The sequence below is a fragment of the Ursus arctos genome, unplaced genomic scaffold, assembly GCF_023065955.2.
Source record: "Ursus arctos isolate Adak ecotype North America unplaced genomic scaffold, UrsArc2.0 scaffold_5, whole genome shotgun sequence".
NCBI lineage: Eukaryota > Metazoa > Chordata > Mammalia > Carnivora > Ursidae > Ursus > Ursus arctos.
Genome location: NW_026623067.1, coordinates 54,353,582 through 54,379,379, shown reverse-complemented (window position 1 = coordinate 54,379,379; position 25,798 = coordinate 54,353,582). Strand labels below are relative to the sequence as shown.

The 25,798-nt window shown below is 44.9% G+C and overlaps 2 protein-coding genes across 22 annotated transcripts in view; one reads left to right on the top strand and one right to left on the bottom strand.

Moving 5' to 3' along the window:
* CD180 (CD180 molecule) overlaps window positions 1–20,314 on the top strand; it is a 25,480-nt gene extending 5,166 nt beyond the window's left edge. For both annotated transcript variants that reach the window (XM_026498868.4, XM_057307030.1), the window contains exons 2-3: window positions 4,722–4,888; window positions 8,956–20,314. In XM_026498868.4, the coding sequence (XP_026354653.2) occupies window positions 4,722–4,888; window positions 8,956–10,684 (1,896 nt within the window). In that variant the 3' untranslated portion in view covers window positions 10,685–20,314. The remainder of the gene's footprint in view (window positions 1–4,721; window positions 4,889–8,955) is intronic.
* Window positions 19,413–25,798, bottom strand: part of MAST4 (microtubule associated serine/threonine kinase family member 4) — a 535,574-nt gene continuing 529,188 nt past the window's right edge. For all 20 annotated transcript variants that reach the window (XM_044384142.3, XM_057307021.1, XM_044384143.3 and 17 more), the window contains one exon: window positions 19,413–25,798. In XM_044384142.3, coding sequence (XP_044240077.3) covers window positions 21,927–25,798 — 3,872 coding nt within the window. In that variant the 3' untranslated portion in view covers window positions 19,413–21,926.

Below are 25,798 nucleotides of genomic sequence, written 5' to 3'. Positions count from 1 at the left end.
GAAGAGGGTAGGCTTGCCAGCTGCATGAGTTCACAGCAACAAGGGACCCGTCTGCCATGGAACTGGCCAAAGTAGGAGAGTGAGAAGGTCATTTCAGAGAGTGACCTCACACTGAAGGCTAGAGAAGGAAAGCTGGTTCCATAGGAAGTGGCCATGTAGAATGCAGAGGAACCGCAGGGGCTGCATGAGCAGGGGTGGGTGTCTGCCTGCAGAAGCAAGTGAGCACGAGCCCCGGCAGCCAGCCCCACCCTGGGCAAAAGGGCAGTGGCCACGCTCTATTCCCTTCTGCCTCCTGTCCCTTCCTTGTCTCTTGCATTGTCGTTCCACGGTCCCAGAATCCTGCGCTCTGCTAATCACACTCTCACAAACTTTTGAGATGGATCCTCACAGTGAGAAAGACACAACTTCATTCATGTAGTATTTCTACCAAAAATGTGTAACCTGAATCAAATCATGAGGAAAGATAGGACCCCAAGTGAGGGACATTCTGTAAAACATGAGGCCGCATTTGGTTTTAAAAAAAATCTATTATCTGTATCTATATCTATATCTATAGATATCTCAATGCCATGAGAGACAATGAAAGGCTAAGGAATTTTCTCAGACCAAAGGAGTCTGAGTCATGAAAACTAAATGCAACGTGTGAACTTGGATTAGAAAAACAAAATTACTGGGGCACCTCAAGTCATGATCCTAGTGTCCTGGGATCGAGCCCCACATCAGGTGCCTTGCTCCTCTGGGAGTCTGTTTCTCATTCTCCTTCCCGCTCATGTTCTTTTGCTATCTCTGTCTCTCTCTCTCAAATAAATAAAAACTTAAAAAAAAAAAAAAAAAAGAAAAAATTACTATAGAGGACAGTATCAGAACAACTGCCAAAATGTGAATATGAATTGTATATTGGACAGTAATATCAATGTTCAATATTCTGAATTTGGTAATGGCACTGTAGTTATAGAAGAGATGTCCTTGTTCTCAGGAAATTTAGGGGTAAAGGGACACGATGTCTGCAATTTACTATCAACAAAAAAGAGAATGAGCATAGTGTGCGTGTGTGTGTGTGTGTGTGTGTGTGTGTGTGTGTGTGTACTCCTTGCCTTAAAAATACAATAGACTGGGGCACCTGGCTGGCTCAGTTGGTAGAGCATGCGACTCTTGATCTTGGGGTTGTGAGTTTGAGACCCACACTGGGTACAGAGATTACTTAAAAATAAAATCTTAAAAAAAAATACAATAGACTGCAAACAATTTAATGCTGTTGAGTGATTCCAGAGCACGGGGAGTTCTGTGTCACCATCCATAATAGTAATTGTGATTGTACAGGAGTGTGACTGTGAAAGCCATGTGTGTGTGTGTCTGTGTAGCTTAGGACATTCTCCGAAATGTGCTTATTTTTAAATTCTCTTATAAGCACAATTCTTGTCATTTGCCTCTTTCTTCCAGGAATCAAGGGCAGAGAGTTCATTGCAGTTTATACCAAACTAGAGATTAATGTATGACACAGGCTCATGGGGTTTCCCAATACTCTGTGGTAGTGTTACCCACTGGTTCTCTGTTTTTCACTGGGTTGAAACTGAGCTTTTTCATTTATCTGCCTTTGAATTGGTAGAAGCTCCCTCAGGCCACTGGCTCGGTAGAGCTCCTGCTGGATCTTCAACTTTCTGAATTACATTAATGCAGTAAAGTGCTTAGTAAAGCACAGAAGAGGACTAATTTAGGTGTCACGGGCACTAATATATTCAAGAGAAGGAGGGAATTGCCAGCATGGCGCCTTTTGCTGAAGGAACAGAATTAGAGCAGATGAATCGAGGAAACGTCCCTTTCTCCAAGTGTATGTGACATCAGCTGCGCCAGTGGAGAACAGAAAAGGGAAATGTCTTCTCAAAGCTACTCCAAACCTTAGCAGCTACTGGGGCAGCTAGTGGGTCTAGCAACATGTGTTTTTCCCACTAGTCACCTAATCTCAATTTAAATGCAAAGTGTGCATTTCAAGGACATTAGGTGGCTCTGTGGCAGTGCCTAGAGGACTCTAGGTCTCTCAAACGGGTCTGAAGAATGAATTGCAAGGAAATAAAAATAACAGCATTTTCATCAGTGACACTCATAATACTATCAGAGTGCGGAAGAAAACTGGTGATTTCCTGTAGATGAGCCTGCTTACTGCACCTACAGAAACGAGCACCGCTACGCAGAAGCCAGAATCAAGCAAAAAGCACTTCAACGGCAGTGATGGCCATGCTTCACAGTGAAGGAGGGTGTGCTCAGTTTCTGTTTCCAGCTAAGCAGGAACTATTTGCAACTCAGTTTGAGGACAGCTGCTGAGCTAGAATCTGCTGGGGCAGGTCTTGCCCAGACCAGGACAGTCTTGATGGGGCCTCTGGTAGGGCCACTGTGTGGGGACAGCAAAGGCAGCTGAAAGGGTGGATGAAATCACGCGCAGTCTGACGTCATGTGAGATATGGCCCCCAGGTGTACTTTGCTGCAAATCATTTCTTTCTTTCCTGGGAGCCTCCTCATGCAAGATATACCCCATCAGAACTTCATCCTACCCCACACCCCTTCATCCTAAGGCATCATCCAGATAAATCATGGCCAACGCCTTCCCATTTTTACCCAGTTGGTCCAAGATTTGCGAGGCAAGGCATCTAACAAGCAGCAAGTAGCAGACTTCTAAATACTCGCCTCCCGTGGGGCAGAGGATGAGGCCATCCTCTGAGCTTACGTGCACGGCTGCGTCTACCAGCAGCCTGTGGTTCCAGAGATCCAAACTGAGTCGTGCTTCAAAGTTGCAAGGCCTCACGACCTACAGTCTGTGCCACACTGCTGGTTTGTTCAAATGCTGTATTACGAAAATTTCTTTTCTTTTTTTGGGTGTAGTGTTCAATGATTCATTAGTTGCATATAAAACCTAGTGCTCATCACATCACCTGCCCTCCTTAAATATTAAGAAAATTTCTAACAGAAGTACTTAGTTACAGGGAACCTCCATGAATATATATCTACATTCAACGATCATCAATATTTTGCCTACTGATTTCACCTCACCACTCCTCCCCTCCTTTCTGCCCTGGGCATTTTAAAGGAAATCCCCAAGAAGTCATTTTATCCAGAAATACTCCCAAAGGCTTCTCAAAAGAGTAAGAGCATTGCTCTTATAATTAATAAAATTCACAATTCCTTAACATCTTTTAATAACCCATCGTCAGTTTCCTGATAGTCTATAACATGTCTTTTCCTAATGCTTTTTTTGAATCCGAATCAAAACAAAGTTTACTCTATTATTATTTGGTTTTATCTCTTAAAGAACTTTGTCTCTTTTGACAGGAGCAATCTCCTCTTGTCCCATACCCCTCTCTCTCTACTTCCCTAACACCATTCACAAGCCTATAAAACAAAGATGTGGTGTATACACACACACACACACACACACACACACACACACACGTATACATACAATGGAATATTGTGCAGTCATCAAAAATGAAATCTTGCCATTTGCAACGATATGGATAGAACTAGAGGGTATTATGCTAAGCGAAATAAGTCAATCAGAGAAAGATAATTATCATATGATCTCACTGATATGTGAAATTTGAGAAACAAGGCAGAGGATCATAGGGAAAGAGAAGAAAAAATGAAACGGGACTAAACCAGAGAGGGAGACACACCATAAGAGACTCTTGATCTCAGGAAATAAACTGAGGGTTGCTGGAGTGGAGGGGAGTGGGAGGGATGGGGAGGCTGGGTGATGGACACTGGGGAGGGTATGTGCTATGGTGAGCGCTGTGAATTGTGTAAGACTGATGAATCACAGACCTGTACCCCTAAAACAAATAATACATTATATGTTAATAAAAAAAAAAACAGTAATTCTATAGAATGCCCCACCTTCTGCATCTGGCTGAGTGCTACCTTGTGGCGCTGTTTAGCTTTAATCCCTCATATCATCTGTAGACTATAAGTTAAGTCTGAAGTCTTAAATGCAAATTTAATTCTCGGGGGCGGGAGAGCAGGATGGGGAGAGGCACGAATACCTCATAAGTGGTACTGTCTCACATCAGAAAGTATGTAATGTAGGATTGTCTTGTTTTAGTGATCCTAATGCAGAGTTGTTTGTTTTCAAACTGAAATAAAACATTTCCATGCATCCAAAATCAAAACTATGAAACAAAGTATCACCAGAGAAGTCTTCTTTCCTCCCCTGCTCCTCTATCTGGTTCCTTTCTTCCCCTTCAAGGCAATGAGATTTGGGCTTTTTTCCATTGTTTCTTTTTGCAAATATAAGAAATACACAAACCTTTCTTACAGAAAAGGTAGCATACAATATGCAATGTACTACGTACCATATACTGCACATGCTCTATGTACATTCTGCACCTGGCTTTTTACACCATACAGTGTACCTGGCTATCACTCCATATCAGCATGTGGAGATCGTATTCATTCTGTTTTCGTCTGCAGAAGGTTCCATCTTGTGAATGCGCTGTATTTCTTTCAACAAGTCCTATATTGATGAATAATCTGGTTATTGCCCATCTTTTTGGTATTACAAAAATTACTAAAGTAAATAATCTTCCGCAGGAGTCACCTTATGTCTTTGCAGGTGTATACTTGGTAAAGATTGCTAGAAGTGGGATTGCTGCTCAAAGGATAAAATACCTGTAATTTTGCTAGTCAATCAAATTACCAACTCTGATATGAGTTTACATTGTTTCTCTCATCAGAAAGAAGCCAACAACACATATAACTGTGAAAATTTAGGTCTCACGGAAGTTCCTGACACTCTACCAAACACAACAGAATTTTTGGAATTTGGCTTTAATTTCTTGCCTACAATTGAAAATACAACTTTTAGCAGACTCGTAGATCTTATCTTTCTGGATTTAACCAGGTATGTATCTGAGTTCCTTATCTGTAGTTGATGTTTTACTTATGTAATAACACAACTTGCATTCAAATTGTTTCCAGAATCTTCTTTTGGGAGCACAGGGACACTCTGTGTATCCTGCATGCTTATCTTTCCCATGAAATGTTTTTATGCAGGTGAAATGTAATATTTAAAAAACCCAGTCAGTGGAGAGAAAAGTGGATTATTTTCAAACTAGATTGCATCAGCAGTGTTAAGAAGTTCTAAGGAATACTGATAAAAAAAAAAAACTGAAAACAAATCTTGTATTAAATCAGATGCCATAGTTCATTCTTGGGTGACAACATTTTAAGAAAAATTTACAGGAGAAACACAGAAGCTACTAACTTTTTTCCCCCCTATAAGTTGGGAAAAAGAGCTCCATTATTTAACTTTAGAAGCAGAATCAGGATTCCAAATGCTGAACCAGTGTCTGTGAACCAGTGGGCAGAAGTATCACAAGGAAATAATGGAATAAACCAGAAGGGAAAGGCAGTGTGTGTGCCTGTGCGTGCATGTGTGTGTGTGTGTGTGTGCGTGTGCTTGTGTGTGCAAGACGGGAAAGGGCTTTGCATGTGGATGGGTCTGCATCCCTTGCAGCAGCTCTATTTCTCTGGTGGTTCAGCTTGAGTGTCTGCGGAGTGGCAGAGCATTCGCATCTGTAAGACCACTTCATCTTTATAATCACCCCTGGGAGGTAGGCATGCTGAATATTTTCGTCCAGCTCATGTTCAATGAGGAAATGCAGGCTCAAGGAGATTTTGTGACTTTGCTCAGGGTCACAGAGTAAGGAAACTGGGACTCTGCTCTCCTGACTCCCAGTCCAGAGCCCCCCAGATGACCCCAGGCCACCTCCACGGCCAAGATTCCACGGGCTGCCTGCCAACACTTCACTGAGACAAAGTCTTGCCCTTTCAGACAGGGACGGAGATCATTCTACTATCTACTCATGGTGCCCCCAGGACATTTACTTTCCCTCTGCTTTACCATTTCTCATTTTTAGATGAAATGAGCTTGACCACATTTTTAAGGAAAGCATGGGGCCAGGATAGCTTTTCCAGCTAGAGGAGTCTAGGTTTCCTTTTCTGTTATTTTCAAACGGTGACACAAATATCACTTCATAATTTCTTTTTTAAATAATTTTTTATTATGTTAGTCACCATACAGTACATCCTTAGTTTTTGATGTAACGTTCCATTCATTATTTGCGTATAACACCCAGTGCCCCATGCAATACGTGCCCTCCTTACTACCCATCACCGGCCTATCCCAGGCCCCCACCCCCTGCCCTCTGGGAAACACTTCATACTTTCTAAACTCCCTCTCCTTAGCTCCCCCAGCCCCTGCCTCTTACCTGGCCACCAGTCAGACAGTATTTTTATTACTTTAAAGAGTCACAGTTTCTTTAGCTTTACCAACATGTTTTCCGTTTTCTTTGCTCATTCTTCCACCTCGTTTTTCAGACTTTCTCTTGGAATAATTTTCTTTTTTTTCTGAAGTACGTACTTAACAATTTCTTTAGTGAAAGTCTGTTAGCAGTAAACTCCCTCGGATTTTGTTTTTCCAAAAACGTCTTTATTTCGATCTGATTCTCGAAAGACAGTGTTTCCTGACATGATTCCAAGTTGCTGGTTATTTATCTTTCTCAGCCCTCTGATGCTGCTGTTCCATTCTTCCCTTGTTGCTGCTAGATAATCACCTGTCTACGTAATCACTGCTCACACACAGGAAATCTTTCCTCTCTGGGTGTTTCCGGTGGCTTCTCTTTGTCTTTGGCTCTCTGTAATATCACAGTACTGCACTGTGTAGATCGCTGGGCTCCTGGAATCCTCAAACGGTGTCTTTCATCAATTCTAAAATATTCTAGCCATTATTTGTTTGAAACTTGGCTTGCTCCCATTCACTCTTTCATCTCCTCTGGATCTCTGATTCAATTTATATCGCAGCTTCCCATCCATCCTTCAAAGATGTCAGTATGTACTTCTTGTTTTCTACCATTTGGTGTTTTGGACTATATTCTAGGTAATTTTCTCACATCTACTTTTAGTCCATTAGTATCCTTTTCCGCTGTGTCTAATCTCTTGTATAAACTGTCCTTGGTTTTTCGATTTCATTAACTTCCTATTTCAGTAAATTTCAATGACTTCATTTTACAAATATATCACATGAGTTTTAATACATTTTTCCTTCATCATATTATTGGTTCACACTGTTTCCTTTAAACATATCAAACACATGTTTGATAGGAATATATTTATTATATATTCTGATAATATATATCAGGTATATCACATATTCTTTTATAAATCATATATATTACCAGATATACCTCATAATTCTGGCATCTGCTGTTTGTTTTAACCTGATTCTATAAAACTTTTTTTAAAGGTTTATTTATTTACTTAAGAGAGAGAGTATGAGCGGGAGGGGCAGAGAGCAAGAGAGAGAGAACCTCAAGCAGACTCATGCTGAGCGCAGAGCCCAATGCGGGGCTCTATGCCATGACCCTGAGATTACAACCTGAGTTGTAACCAAGAGTCTGACCCTTAACTGACTGCGCCCCCCAGGTGCCCCTGTAGAACATTTTTTTAACTGACTTTGACTAATTAATTCCCTTATGTGTTCAGCAAAATGTTACTTTTAGATCATTCAGAGTTTGAAACTTGATGTAAATATTTGTTTAAAAAATACTTTCCTGGAACTAGACAATGGCATTATGGCTATAGAAAATAAGCTTCTATTTTCTTGGAGATGCATAATGAAATACGTACAGGATATCTAGGAGCTGATTTAAAATAATTCAGGAGGGAGAGGTGGAAACAGAAGAAGCAAAGAAATATATATGGCAAACTCTTGAGAACTGTTGCAACTGTGTGATAGATATATGACAGCTCATTGTACTATAACCTTTACGTTTATGTAAATTTCAAAGTTTTCCATATTAAAAATTAATTAAGTAGGTACATTATTCCTGAAGAAATTTCCATTGACTTCTGCCAATTACCTAAGTCACTATCATTCTGGAGCCACTTGGAACTCAATTTTCCAGCATCAATTTAGGCCACAGTCCTCATGAGTGTAAGCTTATGGTTAGAGAATCTCAGAGGAGACATCTCTCATTATTGCTGTGTTCCATCTAGAGCTATGGCCAAGAAAAACACATACCCTCAAGGTCACCCTCTACAAACTTTTTTTTTAAGGTCTTCCACTGAACGGATGGATCGCTTTTGAGGGTCTTGGTGGTTTGCAGGTTTTGATAGGACCTCCTACCCTGCTTGGACCCCAACCTTTGTCTTCTGCCTTTGTGCATGTGGCTTATTACACCTCGAGCTCTAGGCCACCAAGGACTGGCAGACACTGGCAGATAGAACAAAGCTAGCTCCAGGGCTCACTTGCTCCCAGGGAGTTCAGCTTCTTTTTCTAAGGGAATTGGAATTCTAAGGAATTCCCTTATTGATCTCCAGGGGAGTTATGTGTGTTTGTGTGTGTGTGTGCGTGCATGCATAACCCAGTACTTTCAGGTGCAACACCAGGATGAAAACTCTAGTGCTCCATATATCTATGGAGCATTTTCATATGTATCATTTGACTAACAGCCGTTCCACAAAGTCCTCATCATTTCTATACTTTATAGATACAACAAAAGAGGTTGAGATAAGTTGTTAATTTCCCAGAATAACAGATACATATATTACATATTATATGTTCTATACTATACATTATATATAAAATACCGCATTTTACTTAAAATAGTAAATAGTTGGATTTTGCCTACAATCAAATCACTGTTCCCTAGATTCTAAACACAAACCTCTGAGAGTTCAAAGGGGCAAGATATCTGGAAAAAAGTCTACATCAGAATTTTCAGAACTGAGGCTAGCCATTAATTCAACAGATCATCTGTTGGTACTGAAGACAGTTTTTTACGTTTTATTTCAAGTAACAACGTATACTGTTTTTACGAAACACAGAAGATGGCCTTGTTAATATAGGTTGTGACAGAGTTTTTCTTTTTTTCAGTTAATTACTATTAAATCTATTACCTTTCCAAGGTGCCAGATCAACTGGGTACATGAAGACAGTTTTCAAAACCATCATCAATTGAACACAATTGTGTTGACTGGAAATCCCCTGATATTCATGGCAGAAACATCTCTTAATGGGCCCAAGTCGCTGAAGCATCTTTTCTTAACCCAAACAGGAATATCCAATCTCGAGTTTATCCCAGTGCACAATCTGGAAAACTTGGAAAGCTTGCACCTTGGAAGCAATCATATTTCCTCCATTAAGTTCCCAGAAAACTTCCCAATCCAGAATCTGAAAGTTCTGGATTTCCAGAACAATGCTATCCACTACCTGTCTAGTGAAGACATACAAGCTCTGGAGCAGACCACCAACCTGAGCCTTAATTTCAATGGCAATGACATCAAAGGCATTGAGCCTGGAGCTTTCCGTTCAAAAATCTTCCAGAGTTTGAAATTTGGAGGGACTCTTAACTTGTCTGTTGTATTAAAAGGTCTACAGAACTCTACTACTCAGTCTCTCTGGCTGGGGTCATATGACGACACCAATGACCAAGACCTGACTTCAGCCATGTTTGACGGACTTTGTGAAATATCTGTTGAAAGCATCAATCTACAGAAGCACTCCATCTCTGATATCTCCCCTGCCACATTCCGGTGCTTCACTCAACTCCAGGAATTGGATCTGACAGCAAATCACTTAAATGAGTTACCCTCTGGGATTGAGGGGATGAAGACTCTCAAGAAATTAGTTCTCAATGTAAATAGTTTTGACCAATTGTGTCAAATCAATGCTGCCAGTTTTCCATCCCTTACAGACCTCTCTATCAAAGGCAACATGAGGAAACTTGATCTCGGTGCTGGGTGTTTGGAAAAACTAGAAAATCTTCAGAAACTTGATTTAAGCCACAGTGATATAGAGGCTTCTGACTGCTGCAATCTTCAGCTCAAAAACCTGTCCCACTTACGATACCTAAACCTGAGCTACAACGAGCCTCTTGGTCTCCAGAGCCAGGCATTCAAAGAATGTCCTCAGCTAGAAGGTCTAGATTTGGCATTTACCCACTTGCAAGTTAAGGGTTCACAAAGTCCTTTCCAAAACCTCCATCTCCTACAGGTTCTGAATCTCTCTCACTGTCTCCTGGACACTGAGAATCAGCACTTTCTAACAGGCCTGGTGGATCTCCGCCATCTCAATTTACAGGGGAATCACTTTCAAGATGGGAGTATCTCAAAGACCAACCTACTTCAGACCTTGAGCAGCTTGGAGATTCTTATTTTATCCTCCTGTGGTCTCCTCTCTATAGACAAGCAAGCATTCCAGAACCTTAGGAAAATGAGTCATGTTGACTTAAGCTACAACAGCCTGACAGGCAATAGCATGGATGCTCTTAGTCATCTTCAGGGAATCTACCTCAATATGGCCGCCAATAACATCCGCATCGTCCCATCTCATCTCCTCCCCACCTTGTCCCAGCAGAGCACCATTAATTTAAGTCACAATCCGCTGGACTGCACTTGTTCGAATATTCATTTTATAACATGGTACCAAGAAAACCTGCAGAAATTTGAGGGCTCGGAGAACACTGAGTGTGCAAACCCCCCATCTTTAAAGGGAGTTAAGCTGTCCTATGTCAAACTATCTTGTGGGATTACGGCCATGGGCATTTTCTTTCTTGTAGTATTTTTATTTTTGGTTGCCATCCTGCTCATTTTTTCAGTTAAATTCCTTCTGAGGTGGAAATACCAGCACATTTAATGCTGAAGGTTTCTAGAGATGGCGAGTAAATGTGTTTAGCGAAAATGCCCCAAGTAAAGGAACTGTTGTCTGTTCCTTTTTGGTCTGTCAGACTTTTCAGATTGGCCCCTACAGCTGTGCAGGGATTTGCTGTGCTTTTCTGAGTCCTAGAGCTAAGGAACCTTCCTGGAACTTAAACTGACTAAGGGCCCAACAACAGCTGTGAGAGACCCAAAGCCATTTCTTCACATGGAAGGTCGCTGGAGGACCAGTGGCAGGGAAAGGCCAGGAGAAGAATGCACTAGGAGGCCATCTCCCTTCCGCTTGTGGACACCCCTGGAAGCAGCTCCTAGCCTGACCCTAAAAGGAAATCAACTCCTCCAACTAGGCAGCGCTGACAGCCCCAGCCCAAGCTCCATCTCCCACAGCTTGGACATTGTGCTTGGCTCTGAGTCCTCAGTAAGGTAGTCATTTGAAAAACTTGTTGAGGATAAAGTCTCAAAGCTTATTTTAAATGAAAAAGGGAACACACAGTGAATTTAAAAGAAGAGGCTGAGAAATGAGAAATGAATCTTGACATCAAATCGACTTTGCTAATCTCCTTAATCCTTAGGTCTCTAAGGCCTCTACAAAGATGCTAAGGTGTAAATAGCTACCAAAAAAAAAAAAAAAAAGCAAGCAACCCCACCAGCTCCCCACCCCCAAGGTCTAGGAGTTTTGCTACACTGGCCACCCTCTCTTCAAAACCCTGGAAGCGACTTCTACGTATCTGGTGTGCTTGCTCTTACGTTACAAATCCTACCTTATGCATGGGCTGTGGTCCAAATGCTCTTCTCATTTGGATGTCTGGTCCTTAGAAGCTTCTTTCCCACAGGAACTATGAAATAAATGGTGGCTTGGTTCCCAGGCTAGCTCTCAATAGTCTGTTCACCTGGGACAGCAATCGAGACGGCACATTTACATTGACAGTGGAGGAAAGCGCAGCAGTATGCTAGCTAGCCAGAACACAATCAGTGGGCTTCCTGCATTTCCAGTGTGGCCAGGGGCATCAGCAGTGGGCATGCCAGTGCAAAAGAGAGGACAAGACCATTGGATGGAGAGAGAGAGAGAGGACAGGCAAGGGGAAAGTGTTACGACTTAGGCCTTACAAGGCGCAAAGGGTCAGACTCATTTAGGGCTTGGTCTCCTGCAGTCTCACTGGCAGACAAGAGCTAGGACCTCTTGGACTCAGGTGTTGTGTTTATATGGCCTTGAGTTCTATAACCAATTTTAGGCTAGAGGTGGTAACTTAGAGTTATGAAAATCTGATTGGCTATCAAAATAAAATTAATTTTCATAACCAATCAGAATTTATTAGCCCTTCAGATGAGGGCATAAGAGTGGGACATATGAACAGAATGGAAACTTGGGGACCAAGCTCTCTTTACCTCTGCATCCCCGAGAACAGCAAGAAAGACAGGAAATAGTGAAGAAATGCCATAAACCTCTCCCTCAAACGCTCTGCTAGCCTTAGGGGGATTGTTTTGTGTAGTACTGGATGGGAGGCCAAATTTTCTCAGAAGTTCTTGGTAAAGAACACAAGGTGGGGGCTAAGGTAAAGAGAGAGAGTTACTTGCCTTGGGTGCAAAATTTAAGCAGAAGCCAAAAAATTCAGTAAGCAAGACAAAACTATTTAATGCAGTATTTTAAAAACTAATCAAAGAAATACATGGTAAATAAAATATCAACATTTAAAAAAATAGGATCCATAATAATAGTCCCATGCTGAACCATATTAGAGCCTGAGGCAAAGGGAGAATCAGTAATACTGAGCCTGCCTTTGTTTAAAATTTTGATATTTTATTCATGGTTGATATTTTGCATCAGTTTTTTTGTTTGTTTGTTTAATGTTGCATTAAAATATCTTCATTACTGAGTTCTTTGGTGCCCCCTTAAATTTAGCACCCAGGGTGGGTGTCTCACTGGCCTCACCCTTTCCCACCCTGAGGAATGCTAAGAAGTAGGGATTCCCAGCTAACTCCTAGGCCACAGTTCACCCAGGGCCTCTTAGCAGGCATGTGATCTCAGTTTTACTCGGAAGTGTCTATCCCTTTCCCCTTACTTTCTGGAAGCAGGTCAAAGTGTGCAAGAACTTACACCTTGCTCCCCACCCTCAGGTAACTTCCAACTCCTGGGCTCGAAGGCCTCCTTCCATCAAAGCCAAGAGAGGTGGCACAGATGAATGGGTAACTTATCCCCCTGAGCGCTAGACGGCCTGGACCTCGGGAGCGAGGGCAGGCTGAGCCCCGCTCTGCTAATGAAATGAAAGAACACATAATTAGCGGCTTTAATTACCTTGAATATCAGTGTTTGGGAAAACAGGTGCCTGAAAGGGAAGTTTTCCTCAGCTTTCCTGAGGGAGCATTGGAGATGCAGTTGTTTAAACATGTGTGTGGAAGGAGAAAGTAAGGGCTAGAAATATGAGGAGATTGAGCCTCCTCATCTCATCTACCTTTCTTCCTTCCCTGGGCCTAGGATGGTGGGGCACCATTCTGAGAAGGCTAGGTCGAGCCACTGCTGGGCTGGTATTGGCCTTGAGTCAATGGCAGTGACCAAGGCCTTTTCTCACAGAGTCCTGGGCTCAGGACAGACCTGACGCAGAAGCAGGCCTGGCTGCCCTGCCCAGGCTCTGTCGGTGTGCAGAGCAGGGGCTCTTCCACGCAACTTCCTCACTGCTGCTACAGGAAAGTCCCCTCGTTCTAGGCACCTGGAGGCAACGTTAGCAGACCCTCCCAAGCCAAGAGAGCACCCCTGCCAAATACAGCACCCCATGTGGCCCACTCTTGTACCAGAGCCATTCACCTTTGAGAAGTCAGGGGGGATGGGAGCAGGACACACAGTTAATGTGTTTCATTGATTGTGTTCATCTGCTTGAAGTAAATTAGATGATCAGCTCTGGAAAGTCTGGGAGATATTCCTGGTAGTGACCGTGAAGATGCAAACACCATGCTCACTGTTTCCTCTCTCCCTCCCCTCTCTCTTTCTCTTTGCTTTTTCTTTCTTTGCTGTTTATTCCCTTCCTTCCTCTTCTCCTTCCCTCTCTGCACTTCCTTCCTTCCTTGCTGGTTTCATGCTTTCCTTTCTCCCTTCATCCATATCATAAAGTATGGAAGTCCACACTCTATGAATCCAGTCTGAGACATATCCGAGCCACTGAGTTCCCTGTGCATTCTAGCAAATTCAGGCTCTTACCTGACTTCAGGATTTAAGCTGTGGATAGGAAATGCTAACTGCTGACTTACCACTCCATAGCCACACTGTCCTCCGCAGTAGTTCATGTGTAAAAACAAAAACACAAGTATTCTCTTTAGGAGATCCACAAGGCAGATTACATCACATGAAAGATGGTGGGGTCCTAAGGCCCAGCAAGACGTAATTGCCCATCTTGCTTTCATTTATCAGGCACGCGCCCCTTCCATGTCATGCAACTTGCAATTCTGTAACTGCGCGCTGATCTAAGGCTTTGTGACAGCTCCTCTGTTTTAAGCAACAGTAAATTCACCCTGGAAAGTCAGAAAGGGAGCTTTTTTGATAGCTGCTGTCAATTTTATTGCTTTATCCTGGTTACTAGGATAGAATCTGTAGACATGGTGTGTTTATTGGTTTTATGTATCGCATGTTGTTACTGCTCTGACAAGCTACCCCTATAAAAATGTGTTATTATTGCATGTTGTAGCTCAGTGAGCTGACCCTGCATTTCACAGGGTACTGAAGCAAATCGCATTGAAGTCCATAAAAGCTGACTGGCCGCCATCACGGAGGACTCTGCGTGAGCTGCGAATCCCGCAATCGGGTGGCAAATTATACCTTTCCCCGCAGCCAGCAGCCATCATTGCTAACCCAACACAGCACAGACCCAAACACAGGCATTACCTGTAAAATTTCCAGAGAGGAAGCTGTCATATCATTCCTACTCGTCCAATTCCCCAATAAGTGTCATTTGCAATTTTGAAGTTTACAAATGTATGAGATAAATGGCTTTTAAATGTTTCTGTATAAGTTGCAAGAGGGGCAGCTGACACTATTTTCTGCCCTGAATGCTAAAGAAAAAGTTAACTTGAGTTACAGCAAGAAAGAATGTGATTAGTTTTAAGCAAGTCACAACTGGGGATCCTGGGTGTTTAACTAGAACCAGTTGCCTAGAACATTAAGAGTTAGAACGTTTACTAGGGGGAGGGGGAGGCTAGCTTGAAGGCTGCAGAAGAATGGGCCAGCCATGTATGGCTCCCAGATACCGGTTTATCACCAGAATCATCTGGGGGATTCATTACCAAACAGATTCCTCTGCCCCACCCCTGGATATTGGAATTCTGTTAGACTGGGTTTGGCTCTAGACTCTAAGCCAAATGATTTCATGCAAAATATCTTTCCCTAATCTTATCAATCAATAGCTGAGTCATATGTTAGTCTCCATGAGTCAAATGACTTGAAAGCTGCTCCATATTCTCTAAAAGGAAATTTTGTAGCAAAATGAGAATAAGGGGCTAAGGAGCCTTCAAATCCAAGGGTGAGACATCCTGGGGTGTAAAGCCTCTTCGTCTCTTGCTACAACTGCCAGGCCACAAGACTCTGCTGCTAAACTCCCATGCTCCCCCTCCTACCCTCCACCCACACACTCATTCCATCCCATCTACTTATATGAAATCATTTGTTGAATAATGCTGGTCTTCAGAAAGGAAAGAACTATTCTACAGATTTTTTTTAAAAAAGCCATTATTGTTCATGAAAAATTAAATACTGACCTTCATCGAACTCTCATCCCCCCAAACCGAGATATTCTCTAAGCATCTGACTGTTCAAGACAAGGTGTTAGATCCCACAAAGGTAAGCAGAGGACAGGTGGCCACCAGAGTATCCATCCATCTCTTCCTTCTCCCTGCATGTTCATTCGTGGGCTTCCTCAACAGCTTGGGTCTCCCTTTTTTGCTTTCTCTTATCTTTGGAAACAACCTAAATATTCAATAATAGATAAATGACTTAATAAATTAGATGATGTGAACAAATTGGGAGATGTTCTATATTCTTGGGTGGGATAGGAACATTGGAAACCTGTTGGCATTACTAGGAATTAGAGAAATACAACTTAAAATGAGATAAAGGTTTGTATCTATTAGTCTGGCAAAAAGAAAGATCTGAATAATAGCATAGGTGGGGTATGGGGTTATAGGAACTGTGTGCATGGCTTATGGATGTAGACGGGTGAAGCCAATTCAAGAACCTGTGACAGCAATTAGTTAAGTTAAATATGTGACCCACAAATTCCGTGAGGGTGTATTTCCCAAGAAAATCTCACATTTCCACAACAATATTTAGTGCGGCATTATTTATGGAGGGGGACGTTCAAAGCAGTTTGAGTGTTCCCCACTAGGAAAATGGAAAGACACCCACCATGGGTATTATACGGTCATCAGAAGCAGTGGGTTAGATATAGCTATAGCAATGTATTTGAATCTTAAACATATGGTGTTGGAGGAGGTCACCAAGAGGACATGACTACTGGTTGACCCATGAGCTGGATCTGCGCCACCAGAGGCTCCTCACCCTCTCCCCTGTTCTTGGAATGTACGCTCCACCCACGATTCCCACAATGGGAGCTGGTTTCAAGGAAAGTCTTGAGAGAGCCACGTTCTGTTGATCTGGATAGGACACGTAACGGAATCCCGTTAAGACCTGTATATAAACTTTTAAGATTCTGGCACGTGGGGGCAGAGATCTACTCGTCTGTGGGCACCCAAGACAAGCCTCATACATAAGTTTTCTTGCTTATTAAACCTGCCACCTACCGATCTGGACCGGTCTATCTCTTTCTTCCGCCTCTCCTCCCTCTTCGGGTACAGGAGTCAGTTTGTGAACCAACAGAGAAAGCTTGATGGGTAAAAACAAACAAAACCCAAATGACAGATTAACACAATTGTTTTTATACATTAAAAATATATGCATACAAAACCAGTATTTTATAAGAACACAAAAAGATAAACCATTTAATTAACATGGCTGCCTACAGTGTGTGGAAGCGGGGAAGAAAGGAAGTGTGGGGATAGAATAAATGAACTCTGGCGTAAACTGGCCGGGAACTGGAGAACAAGACGAGCTCAATCGTCTGCATCTGGGGCTTCCTGCCATGAATGAAAGCAATATGGCATGTCCATAAAATGAAATGCCATGCAGCCATTATGAACAATATTGCAGAAGCGTATTTATAGATACTGAAATATATTTGTGATTTAATACTCAACGAAAGAGGTCAGCAAACATCATGTCCACTATTATTTCAGTTTTTTGAAAAAATTAAAAACCTGTATAAAGGCAAGAATGACAGAGTGGCTGGTGGGATTGTAGCGATTCATTTTTCTTCATCTCTGTATTTCTAATTTGCCTTAAGACCATGTTAGGCAACAAAAATGAGTTTTGTTGTTTAAGAAATACTTTTTTTGTTTCTACAGAATGACAAGAAGAATAAAGAGGTCACTGGTTGTGAGAATTTACAGGTACTGAAAAAGGAGCCAGCCTTTTTGCCAGTGGTCAAGCCCAAGCTTTTCCTTGAGGTCAGGGAGCCATAGTTGTTCTCAGGATGCCCATGTGAATGGAGCAGGAAGCCGAGGAGCTGGCGCTCATGATACGGGCTGGCACCCCAGTGATGGATGTGGGTGGGCATCTGCAGGAATTGCCTTAGTCCCTGAAAGAGTCAGTCTGTCTCCAGCCTGGGAATGTCACTTCACAGCACTGTGTAACACAGTGTATGTATTCTGGAGGGACAGAATTTTCAGGCAAAGGATTTTGATTTAGACAGGTTAGGTCTGGAGGTTATGGTGATGCCAGCCTGACATATGAAGACCTAGTAAACGCAACATGCTTGCTTCAGGCCTCACAAACATCTTCATCCTTCACCTCCTGGCTACTGACAGCCGTCTCCACACTGTGCTTAATGAAACAGGAGATGAGTGTTTGTTAGAGGCTTTCAGCTTTACAGTATTAATAGACCTTTTACAAAGCAGTGTGCGGCAATGCCTAGTAACCATATACACCAGATCTTTCTTTTCTCGACATCGGAACCGACTTGACTGGCACGTTGTGGAGGACACAGGGAACTCAAGTACAGGGAGCAGAGTCCCTTTCTGAAGTGCTTGCCTGCATCCACGTGTTGGGGCTGACAGTCCCCATGTCAGCCTGTGACAAGAGATGGCCACCTTGGCTTTCGGAACACACGGTCCCAGAAATCAGTGGGATGTTATTGCGTGTTTTTCTGTGAGGATTGGTGCTAAGATTCCAGTCTACGGTCCAAGGAGTCTGAATGGCCAGAATACTTGAATCTGGGCCAGACTGACCGACTTTCAATATGCAAGATAATGAAACCGAGGTTCAACAAAGCTGTGCTCGTTTCTAGCTTTTGTAGATACCTAAGACGTGGAGAATAGTCATGGGGGTAGAGCTAGGAAAAGAGAGGACTAACACAAATCACTGCTGTTAGGAATGAGTTAAAACCATACCAGTAGGTGGGAAATCAAATTTAGAGAGCTGCCCTACCATGGAGTTGCTTCATGCCTGGCCTGTATTGAAGGAAGCAGATTTCTGTAGTTAATAAAGCTACCCTTCTTCATGTTACATTTGTGTTGTGAACCGAAAATGCTAGATGGGAAGTTGCCCACTGATTAATTAGAATTAATAAAGAAGCCCTATTACAGAGAACACTCAGCTGCCTTGGCCCGTGGTTTCCCACCAATCATCAAACATGTAATTTTGCACCGTATGATTTTTCTGCATGTAGAGAGACAACGGGGTGTCTTCAAGCATTCACAGAGGGGCCCAGATCTGAATGCAATCACATGACACCTGGACATGTTTAGAAAGGTCAAGAGCTTTAGAGCCAGAAAAAAACAATCTGGCTTCTAATCCAAACTCTCTTTACAGGGTGTATATTAAACAAATGACAGAGCCTGTCTGGGCCTTGTTTCTCATCTGTAAAATGGGGATGCTGCTACCATCTGGGTTGAGGCTCAAATGACATGGGAGATGAAAAGCATCTTGCCCAGCACTACACACACACACACACACATACACACAGCCATACATACTAGGTAGACAATAAATGTTAGCTGCTTCTCTCATTCCTGGCGGTTTCAATGGCTTCAGTTAGGAGGAATGAGACAGGAAGGGAGGAAATCAAAGATGACAGGGCACAATGCTAACTGATGGAGGAAGATTTTAGGAGAAATGAAGGAGATGGTGTCCTGGAGGAAGAGACTGTATGAAGACAGTGACTGTGGTGTGGAAGCTGGTAAGTTCTGCAGGCAAAGAATGAGGTTGGGAGAAAACATAGGAAGGCATTATAGGAAGAATTAATCTTCAAGAAGAGAGCGTTTGTTTAAGTTAAAAAAAAAAAAATTAGGGGCACCTGGGTGGCTCAGTCGATTAAACACCTACCTTCAACGCAGGTCACGTTCCTAGGGTCCTTGGGATCGAGTCCCACGTCGGGCTCCTTGCTCAGCGGGGAACCTGCTTTGCCCTCTGCCTCTGCCACGCTCCCTGCTTGTGCTCTCCCTCTCTCTCCCTCAAATAAATAAAATCTTAAAAAAAAAAAAAATTAGCAAACTATTCCTCCACATAAAAAGCAATCTGCAAAGTCTCATACTTCCCATAATATACAGTTATATTCAGTAACATTTTAGAGATATATGTGTATATATAAGAAAAGAACATATTAGTCATTATCTTTTCATGCTAAATTTTTATTTCAATGTTATGCAACTGCATAAGTATAAATATTTGTTCAATATACAACAATTATGACATCCATAGGGAATTTCTTAGAGAAAATAAGACTGCAAACACTTTATTGCACAGATCCTAACAAACTTCGAAGCTGGTAAATCTACAGCTGGGAGTACTACCGAGGAGCACACCTTACAATCACAGGAGACTGACCAAACAGAACACAGGAGAATTTCTACCAGCTGATTGGAGAGGTTTACAACAACAAACAGGTATCACATGAATACAACCTTAAGTACTCTTTACTCATCCAAAATGCAAAAACATATTTGGCAAAAATGATAATACACTATACAAAATATACATAAAAATATCATTTGTAAACAAGCAGCTAGTTGTGCTTTAAAGGAAACTGGACAGTTACAAAGCAAAGGCTGTAAACCATGAACTACCTCCCCGATAGACCCGTCGTGGTGTCTGAGTACAGAGGACTGGATGACGACTGCCAAACACAGATATGAATTATAAATGTTGAGACCACTTTGGAAACCCATTTGAGTTCTTTTACGATATTTGTTTCTTCTACAATCTCACAATGTAGTCATGGGGAAGAGCTAAAACTACATGGGAAAAAAATCAGGGGCAAGGAGGAGACTTTTTTTTTTTTTTTTTTTGTGCCATTGCCAACTCATTGTACAATGAAGGACAACCAAGCAGTCAGTGAAACTATGCCTTTGTTTTTGGAACAGGGTTTATAGCCTCGCTAAATAATTTACAATCCACAGGCTGTGCTTAGGGGAACAATTTTATAGCTTGAAGATACTAAGACATCTGAGGGGGTTTGGGTGCTGAATTAGTACTTACTGGTAATTTTTTTTTCTCTTAAAAAAAACAAAACAAAAATTCTGCTACGGATCCCAAACATCTTATAAAGACTTATCTGTGTGTATTTTCTCTTAGTGCCCTTAGTGCTATGTCAGCAAGTGTTGTCTTACAATACAAAACGAGCCACCAGGACAACTGCAACAAAAACAAACAAAAAACCCCCTCAGCACTAAAATGATTTGAGGAATTCTACGTATTTCATGGTATACAAAATTTAAATAAGGCTTAGCAAAAGTAAAAAGGACACATTCAAGCACCAAATAGCTCCACTGAGTCTTTTTGTTTAAAAAATGCTGCTCTTTATTAATACAGTATTTTTTTTTTTTGCATACAAATAAAGAGATCATGTTCTGTAATGTATGGAGCTACTCGATGCATCAGAAATGAATGTGAAACCAGGAACTTGCTAAAAACAGCAAGCTTCATCTACAACATAAGGCCCCAGCTATGTAGTAAAATGTATCTGATGTCCTGATTATTCATTAATATATATGCTATGATGCCAAAATCCCCCCCTCTTTTCCCTCAAAAAAGCCAATTTAAAACCTCTTCCAGTGCCTGATCCTTCCTACTCGATTTAAGTACTATCAGATTTGTGTGCGGCCAGTAATTTTCCTCTTTGTTCAAGAGCAGGGCTGGTGCAAAACTACTACAAAACGTGTGCTGCTTGGACTAGTGACTCAGAGCATAAAGGCCTGAGGTTAAGAGCATGAAAGGAAAGGAAGGTAAGAGAAATAAAGCTGACGTGTGTTTATAGCCCCCGCTACAGCGAGGGTGAAGACCCCCCCCCCCACACCCATAGACAAGGACAACTGGCCTTTCAGACAGTTGGGCCCAGGATCAGAATGTCCACTGGGATGGCTGTGAAGTGAAAATGGTTAGCTCCCTCGGTCCCGGCCATTCCTAATGGAGGAAGGTTCCAAATGCAGTGATTAGAGTAGTTCTTGCTTTCAGATCTGCAAACACAGGTAGCCAGATACAGTACTACCAAGATCTCTCTTGAAAAATACACACAAAAACTCACGATCTACTGTATCTAGGACTTTCTTTCTTCTTTAACTCTACTTAGAATGTTTTAACTTAGAAAAATGTAGCCTTGAAATATTCTCTTAAACCACAGACCAAAACATGTGGGTGGATGTGGATATACACAGATAGGAGTGTAGCTACACTTCTCCATACACCCAATTTTAACCATTTTGCTTCGTTACTACGCTATGATAAGTGGTAAAGCAAACATCTTACCTGGAAAAAAAAAAAAAAAAAAAAGCTGTGGTAAACAACGCAATCAGCAGCAAGGTACCGACTCTACATCCCAAACCAAACACATTGCTAGGTATTTACAGAGAAAATCTTTTTCCTCAACAACCCTCAACTGTAAAGGTTTTTGTTGTTGTTGTTGTTGTTTGTATAAACACTATCTGGTAACAGTTTTACCGGTAACAATCGGGAAGGCAATTGGAAGAAGGTCCCCTCTTTCTTTCCGACTTTCTCTCCCTCTCCCCGTCCGCAGTGAGGCTCCAGGCTCTGCCCGGCGGGCGTTCCCACACAGTGCTGGTTTCGAAAGGTAGTCAAGACTCAGGTACACATTCAGGTCGGGTCTCCCCAGTCCGGCCTGGGGCCTGCCCCATTATGAGGCCTTTTTGTGAGGGCTGCTACGCAGACTCTCTTTCCCCCGCCTCTGCCGGACCACAAAGTCCTTCTCAGAAGAAAGGGCGATGGGCCGGTCAGGGTTTGGAGCTGGGGACACCTTGGTGACTTCTCTGCCCGCATTCTGTTTCCTAGTCTGAGAGGGCGGGGCTGGGACAGGCTCTTTCCCTTTGGTTTCTCCTATGGTAGCAGTTACTGACATGGCCCTGTCCCGGTGGCCAGCGCCCCCCGCCACACTTGGGCCGGGGTGCTGCAATTCCAGAGTGACGGTGGGGCTCCGAAAGGATGGCATAGAGTCACTCTTGGTCATGTGGGTTCTGCCATCACCTCCAGGCAGGGCCTTCGCCGCAGCGCCGCTGGCCTTGGCGGAAGACGAGTCACTGCCACTCGCAGTGGCCTCTCGTGCCCCGGGTCTGGCTTCAGGAAAGCTGGAGGAGGAGCTCAGAGACTTTTCCGGGAGGGCAGCGGATCGCAAAGAGCTCTGCCCAGTGGCCGAGGGTGACCGTTTCATGCCACTGGGCTTGCCTGCCTCAGTCAGTGGCTTCTGGGGACTCAGCCCTTTCCCTTTGGCCTCTGGCAAGCCCTTCCCCATGGCAGCTGCCGGCCTCTCTGGGCCTTTCGGCCTGGCCTCGCCCGGTGCCAGGGAAAGGCTGGCCTCAAGCTTCCCGCTGTCTGCTGCAACATAAAGTGCTTCAGTGCATTTCTTGCCCTCAGACTTCCTGTCTGTGGTGGCGGTGGCCTGCGAACTTGGACTCTTCTCTGTCTGTTTGCACAGAGTTGGGCAATCCTTCACAGTGGATGGTTTGGGGTGCTTTGGAGAAAGGTTTTGCTTTTCACTGACAGTGGCGGGTTTCTGGTCTACCGACTCATCACCTCCTGAGTGTCCTTGCCATGGCAGATGCGTGGGCTTCTCCAGCACCTCTGGGGGACGCCCAGCACTGGCAGGTTTCATCTTGGTGTCTAGAAGAGCCCCTTCGGTGTGCAGCGGAACTGAGGGTCCACCTCCTCCCTGGCTCATCGCATCATTGGCCGTGTTCTGGGAGCCTGGGAGGGCAGGGAACGCATCTAACACACCCTTGCTGCCACCCTTCTCCTCTCGGCTGGGGCCCACAGGGGGCTGAGCACCAGGCTCTTTGCTGGCTGTAGGCCCACCGCTCGGCTTCTGGGAGGAAAGGGCCCTGTCTGGGTGCTTAGACTTTGGAGGGCTCGGGTCAGGGCCAGGCCTGGGCTTGTGGCTGCTGCTTTCACTGTGCGCTGCAGTCGGCTTGGGAGGGCCCTGAAGGCCCAGGCTGGGCTCTGCAGCACAGGGCTTGCCTGCTGGCTCTCTGCCTGAGGAATGGCTCGGTGAGCTGCAGTGCGGCCTAGCGGCCGGGCTGGGCAGTTCTTTGGTGACTGGTGCGGGCTGAGAGCTACTGCTGACATGCTTCTGTAGAAGCTGTTCTTTCCTTTCCAGCTCCTTGGGACTGTCTTTCTGAAAAGATGGGAAACCAGAGAGCTGGTCTCCTTTCCCATTCTCAGTGCTGGGTGGCTGCAGTGACCACCGGGCAGGAGGGGCTTCCGGCTGGGGTTCCATGCCACCTCTTCCTCTGCCCAGCTCCCTCTCAGATGTCCCTGCTGACGGGAAAGAAGAGTCCTCTCTTGCCAGCGGCCTCACCTCCACTCGGCCATCTCTGTGGCTTGTTTTCCCACAAGGCCCCCATGCTTTCTCCATGGGGTGGGGCTGTGTGTGGAAATCTGGGCGGGGCCTCCCCCCAGAGGGGAGATTTCTGGAATTATCACTGGTTTTAGCAGCTTCTGGGGGACACAACTCCACGGAGGGGTCTCTGCGGGAGTTAGCCCTCATAGCAGACCGCTCGCTTCTGGCTGCAGAAGGGGCCCTTTCGGAGGATTCCCTCCCACTCAGCTTCTCTCTTGAGGGGGTACCTTCAGGAGGCAGCAGGCTGCGTGACCTGGATGGGTCAGCACTGTGGGGGTTCTGCCCCAGGAACGGGAGGAGTTTAGTGTCGGGGCTGTGGTCTTGGTGTTTGCTGGGGCCCCCCTCTCTCTGCTGGGGATCACTTTCCATGACTGTCATTGGGCTCCTGGCAGCATGGGAAGCTTTCCTGTCCCGCTTTACCTCTGGGTCAGGCAAGGGAGTGGCTGGTGAATTCTGGAGACCCCGGCTGGAAGGCGGGAACCGAGACTCTAGCAGGTAGGACTTAGTCATCCTGAAGCCAGCAGGGGAAGGCTCCCTCTGACCCGCCGTGTCACCCCTCATGCCCCCGCTGCTGGGGAGAGCTGGCGGCACGGAGGGCCCCACATCACTGGCTGGGCTGGGGCTCTGTGTGGGCTCCGGGGAAGGCAGCTCTGTCTTGGAGGCCTGAGGTCCAGACAGGAGAGCAATATCCAAAGTGCCCTCAATTGGCTTCAGGCAGGACACAGACCTACCTTCCAGCTTATACTCAGAGGGGCTTTTCCGGACAGGTGACTCAGGAGCAACCAAGCCCGGCTTCTCCACGCCAGCATCCACCCGGCTGGCTAGGGCCTTCAGAGGGACAAAAGAAACAGAACTCATCTGAGCCGGGTGGGCACTGTTGACGAACGCTCGGCTCTCAGAGGCCGGCAGGGCCTCCTGCTGTCCACCCATGGCCCGAACTGGGTTCCCGGGCAAGCTTTCATGGGCACTAGAGGTCATCTTGGGTTTGAGCACAGGGCATAGGCTGTCGTCTTTGTCTTCAAGTGACATTTTCTTTCGGAGGTAATCGATGTTGGCTAGTTTGCTGTCTAACTTCTCACATCGGAGACACTCCTTGGCCTGGGGGGCCTTCTCCAGGTTCTCACCCTTCACGGAGCTGGACCTGTCCGTGGAGTGACAGAGAGTGTCCTGGAGGGTGCTGGGAACAGAGGTGCGCTTGAAGTCACTGATGCCCTGGCTGTGGTCCCCGGGTGCCAGGACATGGCCCGTCGCTGCCCCCTCTGAGGTCACCCCCTCGCTGGCCCTAATGCTGACCTGCTTGTGAAGAGCCCCTTTCAGTAGACTGCCCAGGGACTGGGTCTCCTGCAAGGCCCCTTTGTTTTCAAAATGATTTGACCTTTCCAAAGCCTTTGGGTATATTTTCTTCTCTCTCTCTTCTAGCCTATAAGTCGAGAGGTTTTCTAAATCACTACCAAGTCCATGGGATTTCTGGTGGGGTTCCTGTTTCTCTGGGAAGCCATCTGGTTTCTTCACTACCACCTTGGCCTTGAGCTTCTCTCGGTCCAGCTCGTCCACAGACTCCTGTCTTCCCAACTTCCGGGAGACAGGGCGCTTCAGGCAGCCCTGCTCCACAGGCCTGGCTCGGCTGAGAGAAGGCGCGTCACACACATTTTCCTCCAGGCTCTGCAAGGTCACTTCCCGTTGAGGCTGTTCCCGCTGCACTTCCTCCTGGGTCACCTCCAGGCTGTGCTTGCGGGAACACAGGTGCTTTTTGTCACTGCCATAGGAGGGGGAGAGCTTCTCCTCTGACTGCACACGCTTGAGCAGCGGGGACCTCGGGGGCTCTGCACTCTTGGGCCTCACGATATGTCTGACAATGGTGGGAGGTGAGTGCATTTTGCTGGGAAAGGCTTGAGTGATCTTGGAATTGCCAAGTGAATGTCCCAACAGAGGGGATGGTGACCGCTGGGGGGAGGTGGGCTGTGGCGTTGGAGAGGGGGTCCGGGCCAGTGGGGAGAGTGGGATGCTGCCAGCCGACTTCCGCCTTCCGGACCGGTAGCGCTGTCCGCTGAGTTTGGGGGCCAGGCCATGGAGGGTGCTGGGCCGGATGTGTCCTGACCCTGCTGGGGAATTGGGGGCACTAGAGCTTGGGGAGCTGCTCTGAGAGGAATTAGTAC